Genomic DNA, 21,510 nt, shown 5'->3' with positions numbered 1-21,510 from the left:
CGGCCCCGGCCCCACACTGCCAGAGTTTGTTGCCACTTCCGTGGCAAGGCCGCTAGGCTCGTCGACGCTGGAGGGACGGACAGACAGAGGGTCTGATTAATGTCACGCATGTGCTGCGAGCGATCCAGAAGAGGCCTGCGGGTGGGTGGGGCAATGCCTATAAAGTTGCCTAATTACCCGGTCGAAATATTTGACCTAAATATTTTACTTGTTTTGCCTTTTTGACGGAGTATGCTCTCCCGCCTTAGTTTGAGAGCAGTGAAGCCGCGAAGTTGGTCGAAACGGTCACAAATGTGTAGAAATCGTGGTTTGGGCTGAGCTCAAGCAGGTCATGTGTAGGGACTTAAGGATTTCACAAGGATTCTACAATTCAAATTGATTACGCACAGAATATATTGTGCAGTACAAACAAACATTGGGACAAAAAAATCACTATACCTAAATTTACAATCATGCAGTTTGACCTGCATATCCTCTGAATGCATGTATTTTACACAAATGAATTCAGTGCTGTGTCCACTTACTAGCACTAACATTTGTATAACGATATAAAGCGAAGAATGCTGCCAAAGCCAAAGCCAGGCGTAGATTGTCGGAACTGGCGGCGCATCCCGCCTCCCCTTGCAAGACGTGTTTAGAGTGCATCTTTCTTATTATTGGGTGAGCCATAAGATCAGAACTAAACACAAACATATCCTATAAGAAAGGCTCGACCACGAAGTAGTCGTCATTACTTTAATATTAACATAATTATTGCACTAGTGTTATGTTGCACTAGTTTGTATCGCACTTAGAGACAGAGCGACGAAGCGGACCTTCGGAACGAGGCACGGCCGCCGCCTGCAGAACGCGACGTAGGCCGCGCGCTCCACGCGGGTGCGTTCGGGTTGCCTACCCTGCACTTCACAGGCGCTCGCCCGGCAATCATCAGTCACCGCCTTTGCAAATGCATTGCAAGCAGGCAGGTGCAGCCCAACCGCGCCAAACCGAAAAATTTGTCTCAGGGATTTTCCAAAAGGAAATCTTTAGACGCCGAAGATGGCTTTCCTCGCTTATCTTTGACCCCCGTACAGAAAGCTCAAATCCTCCAGAGCCTGATCCACAACGTTGAGCCTTGCGTCTGTGAACACTGTCTGGTAAAGAGTGTCAATTTCCTCACAAATTGCCCTTATTTGGGCAAAGTTGTCGATCAAGTTTATGAACGAATAGACAGGATACTTTAAAAAAAGATCTTTAAGTGTAATGTGCCCGCCTTCGAAGAGTCTAATGAGCCGAGCGAACGACACTGGCATTCCAATTTTCCACTCGTCGCCCTCAAGAAACAAAGCCGATTGCCACTGGGACTGCTCACATTCCAGAATGAGGCAGCAAATATTGATGAGACTCTCTTTTTTGGTTCGACTCATGCTCCTCACAGACTCGTTTAACACACAATGGCTGGAGCAAAACTCTCTGAAGATCTTGACGAGCTCTGATTGGTTGCCGTTCAGGTCATTTTGGAGGATGTCTTCCAGCTGTGTGACAATACCTTTAACCGGATCTCTATAACTGCCTAGACACCTAACGTACTTCCGCCCCAACCTGTTGGGTTGCAACGTGTTTTTACATTCCAGACGATCCGTGTATGCGTTCACCTGCACAAGCTCGGATCGATGCGAAACTTGACAATCTGAGTGCTCAAGGTACATCCCATTAACGTTTGTGCAGTGGAGATGCGAGAGCTCGGCGATAGGTGGCACATCCCTCGCGTGGTACACCCTGCAATTTTCGACAGGCCCAAACAAACTATCGCGATCGCTTGAGCTTCCTACATGTAGTCCAACAAGAATGTTGTTCGCTTCCGAGAGCATGATTAATTTCTGCTGAAATAGGCGCTCTGCAGCGATGAGCCTGCGCGCGGGAACTTCGAACAAGTCCAGGTAGCGAGCACGTTTCTCCTGAGCTTTAAATCTGTAACGCTGATAGACAATGCGTGAGAGCAGATACTCTACACTTTCGTGTTGCGAGCAGTCAAAAAACTTGATCTCGGCTTCGTATCTAGCCCTCTCGCGGTCGGTCAGGGTTCCACTAAATTTTGGCGAAGGTAGTTCTTTTTCGGCGAAGCGCCGTCTGAGAACTACCCTCGCCGTGTTAAAGTGGTGATATCTCTCTTCTCTGCGGCGGCGTAGGTATTCACTCCATTCTCGCTTCGCCGCGTCCACTGCAGACACTGAGTACACCGAGTCGTCCATTCCCAGTGATGGCGACGCAGCGTCGCAGGGCCGAACCGGGAGGGCCTGGAACAGTTTCAGCACTCCTGATAAGAGATGATTTTCAAATAAGGGAGAGGCAACACCTAACTACACTAAGAGTATTAATAAACGTTAGAGCCCAAAAACAGCAAGACTGTCAGTTGGCGCTAACTCTATGCCCCGGCAGCACTGTTTAGTTAGTTCCTCCCCCGATGCGTGCGTTGAGCTCACTGCCCCGCTCTAGCTGCGCAGACTGGTCTGCGCACGTGGGTCCCCACTAGAAGCGCTCAAATCCCCAGACATTTAAATAAAATAAATAAAAAAAAATACATTGTTGTTGATCAGTTGATTTGGCATTGATTCGACTAACCCTTTCAGCCTAGGATGCGAGTGTGCTTGTACAAGCACATTGTGGATTTTGCAGTCTCAGTGTAGCCATCAAAGCAGAGTTAAGGCATATGTATTGAATTACTGCATCATACATTGTAGTGTATTATATCCACGAAGGTATATGACAAAAACCAAGCCATAAACTATCGCAATACAACTAAAAAATTGTTTATTTTCCATTGATTTTAAACAACTTAAACATACACAAAATAAAGTTTGTTTTGATTGGACAAAAATATAATATTACAAAAATAGACAATGCATTTCAAAATGCATTACAAAAAAAAAAAACAAAAAAAAAACTCAAACCATTATTCAAAAGGAAACCTTGAGGAGGCAATTCCCAAGACCCTCCAATAACACATTTGATTCAGAATACTCTCTCTTTTACCTTCGGTTCCCATACAGAAATTTCAGGTCATCAAGACCTTGATTTACGTCAAGATTGGTGTTGAATATAGACTCATAATACAAATCAATATCCAAACAGGTTTTTCTAATACTCATTAAGTTATTGCGTAGGTTCTGGGTGGAATAGATGGGATATGTAAAGAAAAGTTGACTAAGATTAATGTGTCCACCTGCAAAGAGCCTGATTAGCCGGGCAAAGGACACTGACATGCCAATTTTCCAGTCGTCACCCTCAAGGAAACAGGCTGACTGCCACTGTGCCTGCTCACCCTCCAGAATAAGGAAGCATATATTCATCAACCTTTCTTTGTAGTACCACCTCATCTCACGTTCGCTTAATACACAATGGGAAGAACAAAATTCTTTGAATATTTTAACCAGCCGGGATGGCTCCCTGTCAAGATCCAAACGGAGGGTGTTTTGGAGCTGGGTAGCAATTCCCACCCGCTTTCGGGGGTTGAGACGTTCAGGATTATCCCTATATTTAAGTATGCGGATTATGTATCTGTCACCCAACCTCCAGGGGTTTACTTGCCACCAATAGTATTGAGATTCAGAGCGATGAGTCAATCTACAGTCAAAATACCTATGGAATACACTGGGGTGGTTTTGGTTGCCATGCCACCTTCTTTCAAACGCGTGGTAGGTCCTATAATCCTCTACTGGTCCAAATTTCCTTGGGAATTGTATCCTTCCCACATCCAGACCAACAGAAATGCTGTCCGTCCCAGAGAGCATAATTAACTTCTGCTGGAATAGACGTTCTGCTGCGATAAGCCTTCGTGCAGGTATGTCTCGCAAATCAACTACTTTTTTGGAGGGAAAAAAGCTATTTCTTTTGTAGCGCTGTTGCACAATTTGTGCCAATAGACTTTCCACATCACTCCTGTTTTCTGAGCAGTCAAAAAATTTTAGCTCTGCTTCGTATCTTGCCTTCTCACGTTCAGTCCCAGTATGATTCATTATTGGTGATGGTAGTTCATCATCCGAATAATGACACGTCAAAAGCCTTCTCGCAATTCTGAAATCTCTCTGGCCTGATTGGCGCAAAGTCAGATAATTATGCCACTCAACCATTCCTTCCCTTTGCCCCAGAGCAAATTGTGCAAGTACCATTTTGAGTGATTATGAGCTAGCAGTGTCACAAGATCAGTGTAGTAGTCCTGAAACAAAATTTCAGAAAGTTTTTCAGAAAAATAAATAAACTTTAGAGAAATTTATTTAGTAAGTGTGAAAAATAATCTTTACCTGGCTGGAGGAGGTGGCAGTATGGGTGGCGGTAACAGTGCAGGCCCAAGCAGCACTCCCTGGAGAAGGGGTGGGTTAGCAGGCTGAAGCTGAAGTTGGTTGGTCACTGGGAGGGCTGGCTGGCTGGCTGGCTGGCTGGCTGGCTTGGGCTGGCAGGGACTGGCTGGCTAAAGCTGGCTGGCTGTCTCGAGTTGCCGTAATGGGGCCTCAGAATGCGTCAGAAACACGTTGAAGTGCAGCGATAGAGCTCACCTGGAACATAAGCGAAACTTGATTGTAATTGATTTGATAATTTCGGACAGCTTGAGTGGGCATAGGCATGCCAAAAAATTGGAAAAAATGGTTTTAAAAAAATTCCTGGCCTAGCCCTCTAATTGTTGGTCAAAAGATTCATTCAGTGTAATAGGTCTCATTTATATCAGAAGATGCCTGATTCAATCCAATTTCTAATCCATTCGAGTCAACCCAAACATACTTCGGTCTTATTCAAAAAAGTTTGTCTTCAATAGCTTCACTTCATATTTTCAGAGTCATGTAGAGAGAATACTTTTTTCAAGAGTATTTTGAAAAAGTATGCAAAAAGATAACGTCAACAAGTTGTAAGAATTGTCTGAATCAACTAGCCAAAATTAAACTAATGATCAAATTAAAAACAGTCCAGTTCACCTTACTGTTTAACACATGCAAACATTATTAAATTTATATCACTCAGAAATTGTTTGCCTTGAAATCCTGTGGGATGTGTTCTCAAATTCAATGTTGAATGCGAAGGCAAATTAAGGGCTTCACAGGATTATTTCGTTGAATCACATGACAATCCACCTGTTGATTAATATACTGTTCCAGAAAAAATGTTTCCTACGATGTGTTATCTTGCCACCAAAATGTAAACATGAATAGTTCATGATAGCCCATGCTCGTCAAATAAAATTTATTTGTTAAACATATCTTTCATTTAACTGTATTTTCTTTATGCAATCTCGGAGACAATTTGTGCGATTAACCCAATCAGAAGTCCAATCCGCCTACAAATTAATAGACTAAAGACAGCTCTGAACTTTTAAGACAAATCAAAACAAAGAGAGATAAAATAATGGGTATCAGAACAAACACTTTGTGTGGAAACTCTTAAACTGCTTCAAGAGAAACGTGTTTAGGCGGCCCTTGGCCTTGAGATGGGGTTACTGTTGCATCACCATCCCCATCCCTTAGACAACAGTCACTAACGTACTGTTTTTAACTTACTGCGTAACAAACACTGATACCATAGGACGCTGTGTACAAGCAGTCACCTGTTTCATCAAACACTCACTAAAAACACAAAAGCTCTATTCAAAACGCGACGGACAGAGCGTCGCGTAGAAAGGGCCCAACTCCAACGTGTCTCAACTTGTCCATGGAAGGGAGTAAGGGGGAGGGGGTGGGGGTGGCTGCGCTGCAGATCTGCAGTGGAAGGGGGGTGGGGAGAGGGAGGAGGGGGGAAGGGGACCGCTCCAGCTTTGCATTCCAGAGCGCCTCCGAACATCGCTTTCGGGCGCTCTGTCTCTCTCGCACTCATACGTAACGCTGTGAGTGTGAGAGAGACAGAGAGACACTGGAGCAACGTTAGCGCTGTTCGGGGAAAACCAAACCTACAGAATCGTGAAAGGAACTGTATGGTATGATGCTTTGCACCGAACGAAGAAAAATAAAAATAAATCGTAACTCGAGATTTCCCCAGAAAAAAATGACTCAAGAAATCCTTTATATTTCAATGGTTGGCAAAAATTTTGTCGTGTTTTTTTCGTTTTTGCGTTGGTAGCACTGCCTTGGCCGCCATGGCTTCGAGTTGGCGCGACGTCGTTTCAAATTTGAAATGTAGTAAATTTAGTGAACAAGTGGCGCATGCGTTTACGGTGTGGCACTGTCTGTGATGTAGGAGTGATCAAAATAAAAACTGCCTCGATTTAACAATTTTTTTTTATTTTCAACTTTTATTTTATTTAAAATGCGACAAAGTTGCTGTTAAAATAGTTGACATTCTTCAGAGATTCTTGAAATGTATCGCCGAGACCGTGAATTCGCCTCAATTGCCCAGAACGACCCTCAAAGTTGATTTATGTACTGAACACAAAAATAATTATTTTGTGTGTGGACTCAAGGACTTCACGCACAGTGCGGAAGGTCCCATTATCTGCGTTTGCCATAAAGGTATGTCAAGTCGTCATATGCCTCGTCTGGGTTTTCGAGGTCCAGGTCTCTGTAGCAAGACTGGTAGAGGCGGTCAATATCTGAACAGGTCTTTCTTACTTTATCAAAGTTATACCGTAAATTCTGGTTTGAATACAAAGCATATTTGAAGAACATGTCATTGAGACTAATGTAGTCATCTTCTAACAGTTTGACAAGCCGTGCAAATGACACACTCATCCCCAGCTTCCACTGATCACCTGCCATGTAGAAGGCTGACTGCCACTGAGACTGCTCACACTCCAAAATAAGGAAGCACGCATTTAAGAATTCCTTCTTGTCCTCCCATTCCATTTTTCTGACCCATTTGTTGGACACGCTATGGTTGGAGCAAAACTCGCGGAACACTCTCGCGAGCTCGTGCGGTCTGTCGTGCAGGTCATGGTGGAGGGTGTCAGCAAGCAGACTGACGATGCCTTTCCGTCCACTGTCATCGGCATACTTACCCAGGTCCCATGCAAACTTATCACCCACCCGGTATTCGTCGACTTGCCTCGCGTAGTTCGGGGTTTCAGAACGGTGAGAGCATTCAAAGTCATACTGCGAAAAAGAGATCAGAGGCCCCTGACCCGAGCCACCCCGGCCATGTTCGGGCCATTCTTCACAAGCGTGGTGAACCCTGAACCTCTCTACCGGCCCGAACCTCCTCCTAGAAGATCTACTGCTCCCCACATCTAGTCCAACGCAAACATGGTATTTTCCAGCGAGCATCATCAACTTTCGCTGGAACAGGCGTTCAGCAGCGATGAACCGACGGGCAGGTATTCCCTTCAAGCTCACATAGTCACAGTCATCGTCGTATTCCCTGTAGCGCTGATCGACAATCCTGGCGAGCAGGTTCTCCACGTCCCGGCGGCTTCCAGCAGAGCAGTCAAAGAATTCTCGCTCCGCTTCGTATCTTGCACATTCCCGATAGGATCCGTCACGGTTTTGTTTCTCCCTAGGTAGTTCATCTTCAGCGTAGCGGTACGTCAAAAGGTCCCTCGCCGCCTGGAAATCCAGATAGCCATTTGCACGCTGGCGTAAGAATGAGTCCCACTCTCGAACCGCCCGGCGCGAGTCCATGGCGACCACCTGCAGCGACAAGTCACAGTGGCAGGGCGTCAAAGTCAGCAATCAGCCCTGCAACAGAATTTCAGCATTCATAAGAATAACTGCTAGGACAACGCTGCAGCAGTGGCTCAGTGGCAGGGGAAGTCGTATTCCCCCCCCCCCAAAAAAAACACCCACACATACACACACTGCCACCACAGACTAGGCCATCTTCCAACTCGCCTTTTGCAAAATAATCCAGGGGTTGTTTGATCTTATTGGTCTCACTAGTAATTTCTGTTAATATCTGTTAATTATATTTTCAGGGTTAATTAATGCAACTCAGCTTACAGCGACTCTATCTTGAACTAGTTTTTACAAGAATTTTATTGGTAGGTTGAAGTATTAGTCTAAATAAATCGATTTCCAATGCACCTGTTCCTTAACATTCCATGGTTGATTTTACTAGTTGACATTTATTTGATGTGAACACATAGCTTATCATCAGAATTTGTGAGTAAATTCAATGTCTTGGCTTCCATCTGCATAAGCATACGAAGGTGCATTGTTGTATGTATCCATCCATGTATAGCAAAAATTTTATCAGATCCTCATTACCGCATTTTGAGTGATCTGCTCAATTTAAGCGTTTCTTATCAAGAAGAAGCTTGTAGCTTCTATAAAAAGATTTTGTTTTCAAAGACACCAAAGAGAAAGACCAACTTCGTTAAAACCTAGACTGTGGATTATTAGAATATAAAAACAAATTATGGCTTGGGAAAAAAAATCAACAAATCACTGATTTAATCTATTCATTAAGTAATGAACTAGCTGTGAATATATTTCCTGCATTGATTTTGATATGTACTTTAGATGTAGATAGCGAGAGATAAAAGCATCCTGGTTTTAGTTTCAAAGTGTGTTTTGAAAAGAAACATAAGTGCACTGGACTACGAAGCCATTCAGGTGAAGAATATTTGCGGAACACTTAATGTGGCAGCTTGAGTACACAATGGCATTTACAGAGAAAAGCTTAAGTCTAGGCTAGGCCTTGTCTAGGTTAGAATACAGTAGGCCCACAACAGGTGCACAGAAAAAAAACAATTACCTTTGAACATAGATCAAAATCACAAATCGCAGTGTACAAGCAGCAACAGGTAGCAACACAGGGGCACGATCCAACGCAGGAAAATGTATTTCTTGCTGAGAAATAGAACAAAGAAACTATGGCGTAGCTTGTTGCGCTGGTCATCAAAATGTGTCTGTTTGTCTGCTGTCTCGTCTGCTGGACGAAGGCGAAAGTGACAAAAGGCGGTAAGCCACGGGAGCCACGGGGAGGGGACGGGGTGGAGGGGGTCACGGCTCCAGTGTGTCACGCGCACGCGTACCACACGTACCACCTTCACTTCACAGTGGGTTATCCCCTAAGGAAAAATATTTCACCAACAGAAAAGACAAAGGGTTTCACTTCAGTCAATGAGGCATCAGAAAAAATGCACACAACTGGAGACACGAAGAAGTAGGACTGGTTGAGAGATGGTTTAGCGCCACGTTTTGGATTTTGAGTTGGTAGAGCCGACCACCTGCTGCTTCGCGGGAGACTTTGAAACTGGTGCTGGGCCAGAGTGCAGACCGGTGCAGACCGTACACGCGTAGTACAGTCTCACTGCGACCCGGGAGGCGGCGGGAGACTCGCGGAGGCGGACCGTGCCACTAGTGGATGGGGCTCGACTGGACCCGGCGTTCCCAGGCATTTGGTCGCGATCGGACCGATGAAGCGCCAAACGCTATAGCTTCTTCGCTTCGAAGCTTCCATAAATACTCGTGTTTGCTTTTCGTTTTTTTGTTGGTTGTTTTTCTTTGCCTGTCGCTTCTGCCCGGACACACACGACCTCGCACGCACGCTCGCTGGTGCACAGTGTAGGCGGAGGCTGAACAGCATACGGAATTGCTTTCCGAGGATTAGAGCGGTACGGATTACCATGGCGGGGACGTGCAGAGGCCGCGAGGCCGCGACGCGCAGGCCGCCGCATGCCGCGCCCCGAGTGCCCCAAAGTCATTCTTTATTTTCCTTGCCTCACCTACTGAGAGTCGTTTTCGTCGCTCTGCCTCTCTCGCACTCACATGGCGCCCTTGGAGGTGCGAGAGAGACAGAACGACGAAATCGGCCTGGTGGCGTTCGTTGCCCTCAATTGCTGCCGAGGCACTCATAAGCGCCCGACGTGACCGATTTTGCGGTGCCTGAGGGGCGTCGATGCGCTACACTGCTCGAAAAAAAATTGCATCCGTTCTTATTAACAGTGCCTTCTCAACGCACTCGGTGCACAGTGGGGCAGAGGACCGGTGGAGGCGGCAAAAATTCTTGATGCGTTTTGAGCTCAGAGTCGCTAAATAGGACTCGAATCGAGCGCATGACCTCACCAATGGATTCCTCGTTCGGAGAGAAATCCATACAGTTCGAGTCCCATTTAGCGACTCCGGAGCTCAAAACGCGTCTAGAACTTTTGACGCCTCCACCGGCCTTCTCGCCACTGTGCGATGAGGTCAGGCTATCGGAACCAAAGAGGTCAGTGCAGTGTAGGTGCCTCCGCAACGACTGCGACAAAAGCAGACCGCGGCGGCGGGGTTTCGAACCCGGGACCCAGACCACTCAGTGCGGTCGTTAGGCGGCAGCGCGGCAGCTCCGCCTCGCTGGCGATAATTGTCCCTCCGTCATTTTATGTGTTGCCATTTATCCAGCGCCCCCGTTTAGCGTGGTGCGCCACGCCACGCCCCGGCGGTGCTGACCCGACCCCGACGGAGGGGCACCGCGGAAGGCGGCCAAACTGCACGCTTGCCCGTCTTTCTCGGAAGCCCTGAGAGCGCTATCGACGTCCTCTTCCCCCTTTTGCTTTTTTTCCCCTACCTAAGGGTGGTTTTCCGCTCGGGGTACTTCCACCGTGTCTAGTGCATATTTCGCCATATTTTCGCCCCCTTAGCCCAGGCCTCCCCGGTATCGAAAGGCGGGGAGGGGGAGGGGGAGGGGGAGAGGAGGGGAGAGGGAGGGAGAGGGGGGCCCTGGGTGAACTTTTCCAATTCCACCGGCCACTTTCACGCCCGGGCGCTCGACCGTGGGAAATAGCGTACACGGGACACGCGCGGCCACACACACACACATGCGCACGCACACACAGTCACACAGACGTACACACACTCGCATGCACACACGGACCCCCAGGAACAGACACCAACCCTCTGTGCCGCGCAGCCCAAAATATGCACGCAGACAGAAAGACAGACGCACTCGTGTGCACAGCGCAAACTCCATAGAAGTTCTGTTCACTTAACAATGTGGACCGTTCCATTGAGCGCTGCCAATCGAATCTGGTTCGGAAAGTACCGAAGCGCTCGCGAAAATATTTCGTTCTATCCCAGACAGTGACAGAATCACGTGGCAAAAATAATTTCCCTAACTGGTTTAGTTACACTTTTTTTTTCTGAAGAGAAATTGATTCTATGAAACCTTTTGCCGCACTGGGGGTAAAGTGGTGACAAAAGCTGTACAGACCCAGTGACACTTGTGGTTATTCGGTATTCTTGGCAAGCAGGAAATTTGCCGAGGAAGCGAGCCGGGTTTTCCGCGAAAGGGGCTCCGAGCTACTCGTGAATTTTATGGTGTCGACAGGTTTTTCATATCTGTCGCCCACGGCAGGGGGAATTTATTATTTGATTACGTTAGTGTTGCGGCCCTGTGGGCGGCCTGCTGTGGGCTGTGGGTGGACGGCATCGCCACCAGTTGCACTGTAAGTCCGCAGTGAGCCACAGGAAGCATTGCTGACTAAAGCGCGGCACGCAAGCCCAGCCGATACTCGACGAAAAAACAACAACAAAAAAAAAGGAACAAGCGTGATCTTTTTTATTTTTTTCCACCAGCAAAATCAATGTCTCTTTGGTTGCGCCTACGGCTCTCACGAACTCGTCATTCCGTTCCGGCAGTCTGCTCGATAATGTGGAACCCTTCCACGCTTCCTTCTCTCTCTCTCTCTCTCTCTCTCTCTCTCTCTCTCTCTCTCTCTCTCTCTCTCTCTCTCTCTCTCTCTCTCTCTCTCTCTCTCCCCCTCCCCCCTCTGTGGCCATGTGGCGCCCTCCAATCCGATCCGGTAACAGATTCATTATCGACGAATTATTAACGCCTTGCATTCCGAGGTCACGCGGTTTACAGTGTGCCTCGCCCTCACACCTGCCACGTCGCTCTGTCTCTCTCGCACCCCTCCGGACCGCCCCGCGAGTGCGAGAGAGACAGAGCGAGTCGGCCTGCCGGCGGCGCCCTCTCGGCGCCCCTCGATACGGAAAGCGGTTCATTCTTCGTTGAATGAAGAAGCAAAAGAATGCAGGATGAAGAATGAAAGTCGAGAGTGCCCCCTCCCCCTCCCCTCCTTTCCTTCATTAAAACAGGCGGCACTGCGACACAATATGGCGAGGAGCACTGACCCCGCCGGACCTGTGGCGCGTACACTGGGAAAAAGAAGGCAAACAGTGCACTGCATTGACTGGGGCGGGATGGCGCCAGGGCCTATGCAAATGTCTAGCCGAATTTCCGAATTTCATAACGCTGAAATGACAGATGGGGTGAACCAACCCTCTGGCTGGACCGTCTGCAGGGTCGCTCTGTCTCTCTCGCACCCCTGCGGCCCTGCGGGACGCCCCTGAGTTCGAGAGAGACGGAGAGCGGGTGGACGCGGCCGCTCTATTTCCAGCGGTGGCCAACTAATGCATGGGACTATTTCGGTCCCGAAAATGACTGCGTGGCTGGGATTGGCCGAGGCGTCCAAAAGGTCAGCCGGCAGCCAGCCAGCCACCGCCTTTTATAAATACGTTGACTGCGCTGGGGCCGTTCGTTGTGGTGGCTTTGAAATAAGCTGGAGGAGAGTGATTATGGTATCAGTTGGTTGACCGGACCTCCGCAAGCCCTTTCTCTCTCCCCCTCTCTCTCTCTCTCTCTCTCTCTCTCTCTCTCTCTCTCTCTCTCTCTCTCTCTCTCTCTCTCTTAAAAAAACAATAACACTGCATGCACATTTTGTAACAAAATTGAACTCATGTCCCGGCCCTAATTGTAAAAAAAAATCCCCCCAATAAATAATTTTAAAAACTATAAACACACACTCCCTCTCTCTCTCTCTCTCTCCCAAACGGCATCGACGTCGGTGGAGCCCCGGCAAGGGGTTGAAGATATGAAAGGGGCGAGTTGTTGCGAGCTCTGTAAACTTGCCAGTGACATTCGTTGATTACCAGCGCAGTGCGCATGCTTCTTTTACTAGAGTACACACGCGCGCACACACTGTCTGGCTCATAGGGGGTGGTGGGAAGGGGGGGAGCACATTGGGCGCCCCGCTAGCTTCCCATGGGTGTGGTCCGACGCCACGTAAAAATCGTCTGGAGTCACGAGAAACGGCATTTGCCAGTGTCATCAGGGACGGGGATCCTTTTTTCGGACTGGAGGGAGGGGGCTGCCTTGGGGGCTGCGGTTCCAACCTCGTGGGACGCGCGGCCGCCAGCTCATATTTACACTGATTGTTTGAGGGAGGACGCTTCATCCGTGAATGGGCTCTAGCTGCGCGTGATCGCTGTTCTTTTTGGTGCTGTCTTCGCGTTTATTTTTCATTTTTCACCCTTTTTTTGTGACGAGGCAAACTTGCGAAACCTTAGCAGCGCGACGCCGCCTGCGAGGAGCACAGTCAAATGGGGCTGCCCTCACCTATTTGTCTCGGAGGTCTGCGCCTGATCGCCGAAACGATGCTCCATTTGACTGAAGCCACTCGATTTGTCAACAGCAACGCGCTCCTTTGTGCTCCGCAACGTCGCGCAGCGTGCCCCATTTGGCCCTTGTAGTGTAGCGGCCCCCTCCCCAACTCATCCTGGGTACAGCCAGCCTCAAAACGGATACGGATTTTTGTAAAAATGGCGCGAAAAGTTGCGGTGGCGCCATGTGCTGTACAGTGCTGAACGCGCAGCCCGCCCCAGGCACCGCCGGCAACGCCAGGCAACGCCAGAAAAGGTTATCTCTCCATCCATCATAACAAAGTTTCAACCAGGTTTACCTACGCCGCCTGCACCGCCACCGCGCGCGGGGGTACTCTGCAAAATAAATGAAATAGGAAGAGATATTTTGATGTGGTTTTCCCCTGGGAGTCTCCGTATGGCCTCAAGGCAGGCCCCGGCAGGCCCACGGCCCCGAGCAAGGCCCCGGCCCGCCCAGATCTGCTGATGGGTGATGGGCCTGAAATATTCAGAACCCCTCCCTGTCTCCCCCACCCCCTCCCCCCGTCCCTGTCGCGACCCCTTCCCCCACCAATCAGGGCGCCGTTAACATTGCACGAGTCGCTACATGACCTGCGGACGCTGCAACATTCACGAGCAAGAAATGCATCCCTGGATCCGAGCCGAGACCACGGACACGGCGACGGTGACGAGGACGAAGACGAGGAAGGTGTTGAACGGGTGCGTCTATCGACCGCGTCGAGGTGCGCCCTGTTTTACCGACCATTTTCGCTTCCGCCCGGCCGGGCCAAGCCGGCCCTTGACTTGATGTGGCCTCGGCAGCCCCGCGCAGCTCCGCGGCCTCCAGGGACCCTTCTCTGTTATTGTACAACCTGCCCCCCCCCCCCTCCCCCCCCCCCCGCCAAGTTTTAATGGGAAAAGTGGTCCTAATTGCCCCTAACGGGCCTAACGGGCCTAACGGGTGCAGGCCTGTCGAAAATGACTCCGACTGTAAATTGATGATGCAGTAGTTGCTTTTGAGGGGCTGCCTGGCTGCGTATGATTGTCTCACCCCAGCTCAAGGATCTAGCGACCGAGACTGGTTCTCAGCAGTGTACACGATGCATGCGCTTCTCTGGGCGTGCCGCGTGGGTGCGAGAGAGACAGGGCGTTCAGTCTGCTGGCAGTCCTTCCGCGTGCAGAGGTGCGCGGTCGAACCCCCCGTGCCCCGTGGGCCCCTAACGTAAGTAAACCACGCACGCACACACACGGACGCACAGTTAAACACACACACACACACAATGGGCTTCGAAAACGCATTCACCGGCCCACTCCGCCGGCCAGTCGGCCAGCTAGTCTCCTATCGGAGGCACCAATCATGCGATTATCCCCCCCCCCTTTCCCCCACCGCTCGGCTTGGCCCGGCACGGCACACGGCTCGCGGGGTTCGTTAGCCAAACAATGACTTGGGCTCCAAGGACGGGGGGACGCCCTCGCAGCCTGCTTCCGGCCTCCGGGCCTCCGGGCCTCCGGGCCGCGAGGACTAGGCAGGACCGGCCGGGCCTTGGGCCGGGCTGCCAGCGCGGCCAGCACAGCCGGCACACTCTAGGCACAGCCGGCAAGCGCCTGCGGTCGGCGGGGCGGGCCGGCCGCGCCGCTCAGGTGTTCGACGGGACGGCATGCCTCCAGGGGCTCGGCCGGGCTCGGGCCGCTTGCCGCGCTCCGCGCTCGCCCGGCCCAGAGACGTTCTCGCTCGCACGCATGGGGCGTCGAGCACAGGAGCGAGAGAGACAGCGAGAGCGACGTCTCTCGGATCGGTCTGAGCCTGCCTGGGCCTAGCCCCGGCCTAGCCCCGGCCTAGCCTCAGCGAGCGAGACGCTGCCAACGCGGCCACGGCCGGGGCACGCAGGCAGGCAGGCAGGAACGTGGAGGAGCATTAGCGTGATAGACTGCGTGTCCCTGCGGGCGCACCCCGCGGCCCCGCCCCGCCCCGCCCCGCCCCGCCCCGCCCCGCCACGTCCAATCGGTACGTCCCCGTTCGTTCCCAGAACCGCTCAACAGCATACCTCTGGCGCACGTCGGCGAAACGTCGGCAGACCCTAGAAATCCCACCCATCCCCAGCGAGTTTGCTTTTGTCTTCGCAGTGTAGGCCCTGCTGCACACTGCCTCACACTCCCCTTATCAGAAAGTGTGTTGGCCAGACTTTATTCGCCTAGCCAACCAATCTCTGGCTCGTTCCCGAACGCCGTGGTGGTTTCGACCCCTCCCCCTCCCCTCTTTTCTCCCTCCATCCCCGCCTCTCGCCCCCCATCAACAGCCCCTCCGTTTCTGTTGGCGGCCGTCACCGCCACACTGTATCCCTTCGGCCCTTCGGTCGGCCTTCACTCACTCTCCAGCGAGTCTCGAACGCCTCGCCGACGTTCTCACACTTTCCATTCCGCCGCGCGGCTCGGTTCGGGGATCGAGGAGGACCCAACAACAACAACAACAACAACAACAACAACAACAACAACAACAACAAGAACGAAAACGATGGCGACAAAAACAACAGCAAACGTCGTCGGGCGGAGCGGCCGCGAAAAAAAAAAGGATTGCTCCAGAGATCCACCACACAGTGGGCCCGAAGACCGGTAGAGGTGATCAAAATCCCGGACGCGTTTTTGAGCTCCAGAGTCGCCAAACAGGACTCGAACCGAACGTGTGACCCCATACCAATGGATTCCTCGTTCGGAGACTAATCCATTGGTGGGGTCACACGTTTGGTTCGAGTCCCATTTCGCGACTCTGGAGCTCAAAACGCGTCCGGGATTTTGACCGCCTCCACCGGTCTTCTGGCCCACTGTGCGGTGTTGCTGTCGGCCCGTCCGTCCCGTCGCACTTCTCTGGAGAGGGCGCTGTGTTTGGAGACGCCACGCGCTGCCAGGCAGGCTCCTGCAGGAACCCGGAGTTTTCTGTTTTTTGGAGGCTGCGCGCTGCGCGCTGCGCGTTGGTGGTCGCGCCCCGTGCCCCGTGCCCCGCGCCCCGTGCCCCGTGCCCGCTGGCATCGTGAACAAAGGCCACTCCCGTGGCGTGGCGGGGCGTGGCGGGGCACGGCGGGGCCCTGCGGCGCTGCACTGCCAAAAAGAAGGCGAGGACGGACTCTTTATGAAATAATGGAGGCCCAGCCAGGCTGCACCGGCTTCTGCTGTGTGTCACTCTCGTGACCCAGTGCGCCCCCCGCCCCCTCCCCGCGCGCCACAAGCACCACCTGTCCCCTCTTTACCAGCGGCGCACTCGGCCTGCCAGTCCCGGCCGGCTGCCTCACCTGCCATGGACTTGCCCCGTTGCCAAGGCGAGCCCCGGCCTGCCCAGGCCTGCCCAGGCGTGGAGGCTGTGACACACTCACACACACTCACAGCCTCCCTCTCTGTGCCTCGCTCGCGCGCCCGGCCGGAACTGCTCCGCGAGCAGGGCCCAGTTACGTGCCTTCGGCCTGGTTCGCTGCCGCTCCGCTTCCCGGTCCATAGCAACAAGGCTTTCGCGCGAGCCGAGCTGCCTGGCTGCCCCCTGCCAGTGTGGTGTCACGGCCAGCTAGGGACACACGGACACACTGCAGGCAGCAAACGCCCCGGACCGATGCCTCCAGTCCGAGTGAGTGAAGGGGGATGGGGGCCCTGGACCGGGTCCACAGCTCGAGGCTCGAAGCGACGCGAGCATTCTTCATTTTACGGCTTCGCCTCGAACAGGGACTCGGACTCCATGGCAAGGGCGGGGTGCCTCCGGGTGGCACCGCCACCGCCACCGCCTGCCGCGCAAACCGCCCCCACATGTGTCCGAGCCTCGAGACGGGGCCTGGCCGGCCTGCATGGGCAGGCAGGCGCAGATGGCGGCTTCGATGGCGCCGCTTCGCCCGGGGGCCCAATCCGCGAGAGGCGCGGGCTACCAGCCGAGGGTGGCCGCGCCATTTGCCTGCCCCGCGGCCTCGCCGCGCACGGCGCTCGCTGGCCGGCAGCTGGCCGGATGGTCGCCCGCCCCGCGCCCGCCGCCCACCCCGCCCGCCGTCCGCGTGCCCGCGTGCGCATGGCGGAGGGGTCGGCGATGATTTTGCTGTAAGAGCGCGGAGAGCCGAGAGAGCAGAGAGAGAAGAGAGAGAGAAGAGCGGATCGATTAGAGACCCGGCCTCGCCTTGGGGTGTTTACCGTTCAACACCTACCGGGCGGAGAGGCGCGGGTTCGAATACCAGCCGAGGGTGGCCGTTTTCACCACTTTCGTGACCCACGCGGCCCGTCGGCCCGTCTTGACACACACGCGCGACTACGCTGGCCCGGGACACAGCTGTGCCGGTGATAAGGTACGCCCCGCCCCGCCCCGCACCGCCCCACCCCGCCCCGCCCAGTTCCGTGTGCTGTGTGCGCATGGCGGAGGGAGAATTAATTACTGGACTATTTGTTAATTTTTATCTCTTCGCTTTTTAATGTCTGCGCGCGTGGCCTGGCCGGCCTGGCCTGCCCAAAGTGCCAGTTTGCGAAACGTCGTGCGCACACACGCACACACACTCACACGCTGCAGCGGACACACGGTCACGCATACGCGCACACACACGGCAAACTCACACATACGCGCATGCATGGAAAAGCACACACTCGCACGAGAGCGAAACAATTTCTACTCATTAAAATGTGTCCACGGTTCATCCCGTTGTCCGAAGAATTCAATGGTATCTATGAAAAATGATTAAATTCGCAGTGCCACTTCATCATACTCCACTGTACCGAGATGAGTATGTACTCTCGGTTCTGGGTATCTCTATCTCGAGTGTCTCTGTCCCTCTGCTGACCGCTGGGCTGAGCGCTGGGCCCTGGCGGGGGAGTGCGACAAGGCAGGAGACGTGACACTTGCTTCGCGTTTGCATCAGTGTGTGTGCTGTCCCTCTGCCAGTGTGGTGGCCGTATCGGCAGCCTCAATGATTGAGCGGCCATCAAAGATAGAGGGAGATGGCGCTAATCTTGGAAGCCGCGAAGCCGCGTGACCCCGGCCTGCTCACTGTTTATGGTTTATATCCAGAGACGAGTAAAAGCCGGGTAATCCTCCACCGACGCACAGTGGGCCAGAAGACCGGTGGAGGCGGTCGAGGCCCCGGACGCGTTTAGAACTCCAGAGTCGCTAAATGGGACTCCACTGGTGGGGTCACACGTTCGGTTCGAGTCCTGTTTATCGACTCTGGAGCTCAAAAAGCGTCCAGAGTTTTGGTATTTGACATTAGTCATTTTTTCCTTTCAAAATAAAAACAAAATTAATTTTAATCCAGCTGTATTTTCCATTTTTTTTAAACAAATAACCTGGTGAATGCCGTGGGGAGTTTCGGACTCGAGTGTACCCCGCCCCGCTCCGGCCCACGTGCGTCACTTTCTAAACTACCCGTCCGTCCGCGCTGTCGGCGCCTTATCTTTGGGGGAATGACTCCGCGCCGACAGCGCCATCTCGCGGCCGTCGTTATCAGATGCACTAGCCTATCGCGCTATCGCGCCGCGCCGCGCCGACCTAAGTCAACGCTTGTAAGCCCCGCCGATAAGCCGCCCAGGTGCTCAGGCCCGTCTGCTCGATAGGGATCTATTAATTATTTTTTCCTATTGTTCTTTTTTTATTTTCTTCATTAGAGTCGTTGCACTCCTTCCAAAAAGGTTTTCGAGCAGACGGTAGTTTTGGGAGTTTGGGACTGAAGGTCTCTCGTTCCAAATCTCTCGTGAAACCAAAAGTGACTCCAGGGCCTAAATGACTAATCGCCTCATGCCACCTTCCCCTGCAGACAAACGACCCAGCATGTGTCACTTTTTTTATTTTCTTTCATAATAGCATGCGTATGCACTGGTATAACAGGCACGTGGTTGGGGAGGGGGTGCAAGGTGCATGACCCAAGCCGCGACTACTCCCACCCCCTGCCAACCCCCCACGCCCTCAAATGCAATACGTGTGAAACCGGTTGCAGTTTTGCCTTTTGCCTGCCTTCGGGCGGCACGTGCCACAAGTTGCCTACCTGGCGGGCCGTGGCGGGCTCCCCTGTCTGAGAGGGGGGAGGGGGGAGGGGGGAAAGGAGAAGGAAGAGGTCATGACCTCACCACCACCACTTCACTGCCACCACCTGCGCGCGCCAAGCAAGCACTCCCCGCAGGCCTGCGGTAGGCTAGCCCTAGGCAAGGCAGGGTAGGCAACCCACACACCGTAAACAAACAGCCCGCCCCACCCCGCTCCGGGCGGCCAGTGTGTGCTCCACATGAATGCAGCCGAGCAACGCGAATCGTCCGCGAAAGGCCGTCCTTTCCTTTTCCAAACCTTTCCGCCGGGGAGGCGGCAAAACGGCAAAACACAGACAGAGAAGGAGAGGAGGCTAAAATTAGCTGTTGTTAGAGCGAATTGACTAGCTTGTGTTGGCACGAGACCCGCGGCTCTTGGCTTGAGGGTCGGGAAAAGGGGGAGGGGGGAGGGGAACGCGGCGAGAGAGAGAGAAAGAAAGAGAAGAAGCAGATTGGTTCGGGCGAGCCGAGGCCGCCCCGCTCCAGAAATCCAGAAATCCGATTTGCCCTTACCGCTCATCCAGCCAATCAGGACCATTTCCCCAGCCGTTCAGCGAATGACAGCAGCCGGTTCAAAATACCCTTCCATTCATTGTTGTTATTTTCCAATACATTTTCTTTTACTAGGTTTTTATTCCATTTTTTCTTCCGACGGCGAGCCGTGATTCCAAGGACGGTGAAAGGATGGCGTCAGCAACAGCCTGGCGCGTGCTGCAGCTGACTGATTCTCTATCTCTCTCACTCTCATGGTGCGTGCCGCAGGTGCCGCATGGGTGCGAGAGAGACAGAGCGACGGGAAGCGCGGGCCCGCCGCGGCCGCCCGGTAGGTAGGCAGCCCATCCTGCTCGCGTGGCCCGCGGTTCCTGTGGCTCCTGCCAGCGGGCTGATTGCGAGAGTCGTTTTCGTCGCTCTGTCTCCCTCGCACTCGTGGAGCGTCCCGTACAGGTGCGAGAGAGACGGAGAATCAGTCTGCAGCGGACCGCCAAGCGAAGGGAGGGAGGGGAGGGAAGGTCCCTAGGGAAGGCCGGGGGCGTCATCTAAATGCGTCCGCGCGTGAAATTTATGGCCGGGCCCTTTCGGGGGGATTGCCTAGAGCCCCGGCAGCCCCGGCAGTCCCGCGCACCGAGTGGTGGCGTTTTCAAAGACCGCTGTGGCGGTACAAACTGAACACGTGACAATTCGGGAGGGCCGGGCGGCCGGGCGCCAAGATTTGTGGCTGGCGGTTTCGGTCGCGGTGTAACTCGCACGCACACAGACACACACAGCGTGCCGCGGGCACACTCACACATCCACACACTTACGTTTATCGCACTGAGCCCCAGCGTAGCGGCAGCGTTGAGCACTAGCGAACGGTTTCGGCACACCGGGGTCCCTCTCTACCCTCTCTCTCTCTCTCTCTCTCATCGATCAGAGGGCTAATGGATTGCGCATGCCTGAAGCCTGGCTGCGCCGAGTTGTGCTTGCCTAAGTAATGGCTCGGGAAGGGAAAGGGAGGAAGCGAAAAACACGGGGTCCCGGGTTCGAATCCCGAACGGGGAACGACAACCAGATACCCGAGTGGAAGTGTCAGGCTGCGAGACGCGAGACGGAGAGTTAGCAGGCTCGCGCCTCTATTATCGACGGAGTTTGAGCTCAAGAAAACAACAGTGTCACAATCACGATATCGTGAAGGCAATGTGACAGTTTTCAGAGCCGGTTTGCGAGCAAGTAACGTCACTAGGACGCCTTCGGGGCGGTTGCGTTGCTCTTGGAGGATAGAGCCCTTCCAGTCCAAAAGACTCAGTGTGCAGTGTAGTACGTCATTCTGAGTTGTTGACTGTTGTATCAGATGGTCGTCATTCCTGTGCCGGTTAATTCTTGGGATGAAATGACACTCATTTCTCAAGTAAAGGAGCAATTTAATTTGTCCTTAATTATATACAAAATGCTTGTAACAAAAAAAAAAATAACATAACAGTAATCAAAGAGAGGCAAGAATTTATGAGTCTTTTTGCAATAGCATGTCGGACTACGTACTTGTATGTCCGCACAGAGAATTGGTTTTGTACATTTGCTCTGCTAACTTACACACCAATACTGAACAATAAGTAGGATGGCTGGGCTGGCCCTTCATTATAAACAATAAAATCAATTCAAATAAACACAACATAGAATACTCAAGAATCTGGCTGTAAATATTACT

At 52.6% G+C, this 21,510-nt stretch overlaps 2 protein-coding genes across 4 annotated transcripts; both read right to left on the bottom strand.

Annotated features, from left to right (window-relative positions):
* Positions 1-478: 478 nt before the first annotated feature.
* LOC117654137 lies at positions 479-5,697 on the bottom strand. 3 transcript variants are annotated; one of them, XM_034400338.1, is made up of 4 exons: positions 5,593-5,697; positions 4,281-4,532; positions 4,146-4,195; positions 479-2,276 (listed from the first exon to the last, which is right to left on the bottom strand). In XM_034400338.1, the coding sequence occupies exons 3-4, from the start codon at positions 4,146-4,148 to the stop codon at positions 1,053-1,055; spliced, it is 1,227 nt and encodes a 408-aa protein (XP_034256229.1). In that variant the 5' UTR covers positions 4,149-4,195; positions 4,281-4,532; positions 5,593-5,697; the 3' UTR covers positions 479-1,052. The 3 variants fall into 3 exon arrangements, with proteins under 3 accessions (XP_034256229.1, XP_034256228.1, XP_034256231.1); XM_034400337.1 differs by having other exon boundaries at positions 5,526-5,679; XM_034400340.1 differs by lacking the exon at positions 479-2,276 and having other exon boundaries at positions 2,766-4,195; positions 5,526-5,679.
* Positions 5,698-6,249: 552 nt separating this feature from the next.
* Positions 6,250-8,852, bottom strand: LOC117648423. Its single transcript, XM_034390930.1, has 2 exons — positions 8,650-8,852; positions 6,250-7,631 (listed from the first exon to the last, which is right to left on the bottom strand). The coding sequence occupies exon 2, from the start codon at positions 7,572-7,574 to the stop codon at positions 6,450-6,452; it is 1,125 nt and encodes a 374-aa protein (XP_034246821.1). The 5' UTR covers positions 7,575-7,631; positions 8,650-8,852; the 3' UTR covers positions 6,250-6,449.
* Positions 8,853-21,510: the final 12,658 nt, after the last annotated feature.

The sequence above is a fragment of the Thrips palmi genome, unplaced genomic scaffold, assembly GCF_012932325.1.
Source record: "Thrips palmi isolate BJ-2018 unplaced genomic scaffold, TpBJ-2018v1 HiC_scaffold_10, whole genome shotgun sequence".
NCBI classification, from domain to species: domain Eukaryota; kingdom Metazoa; phylum Arthropoda; class Insecta; order Thysanoptera; family Thripidae; genus Thrips; species Thrips palmi.
The sequence above is the reverse complement of the archived record's forward strand: the minus strand, read 5'-3'. Positions and strand labels throughout refer to the sequence as shown.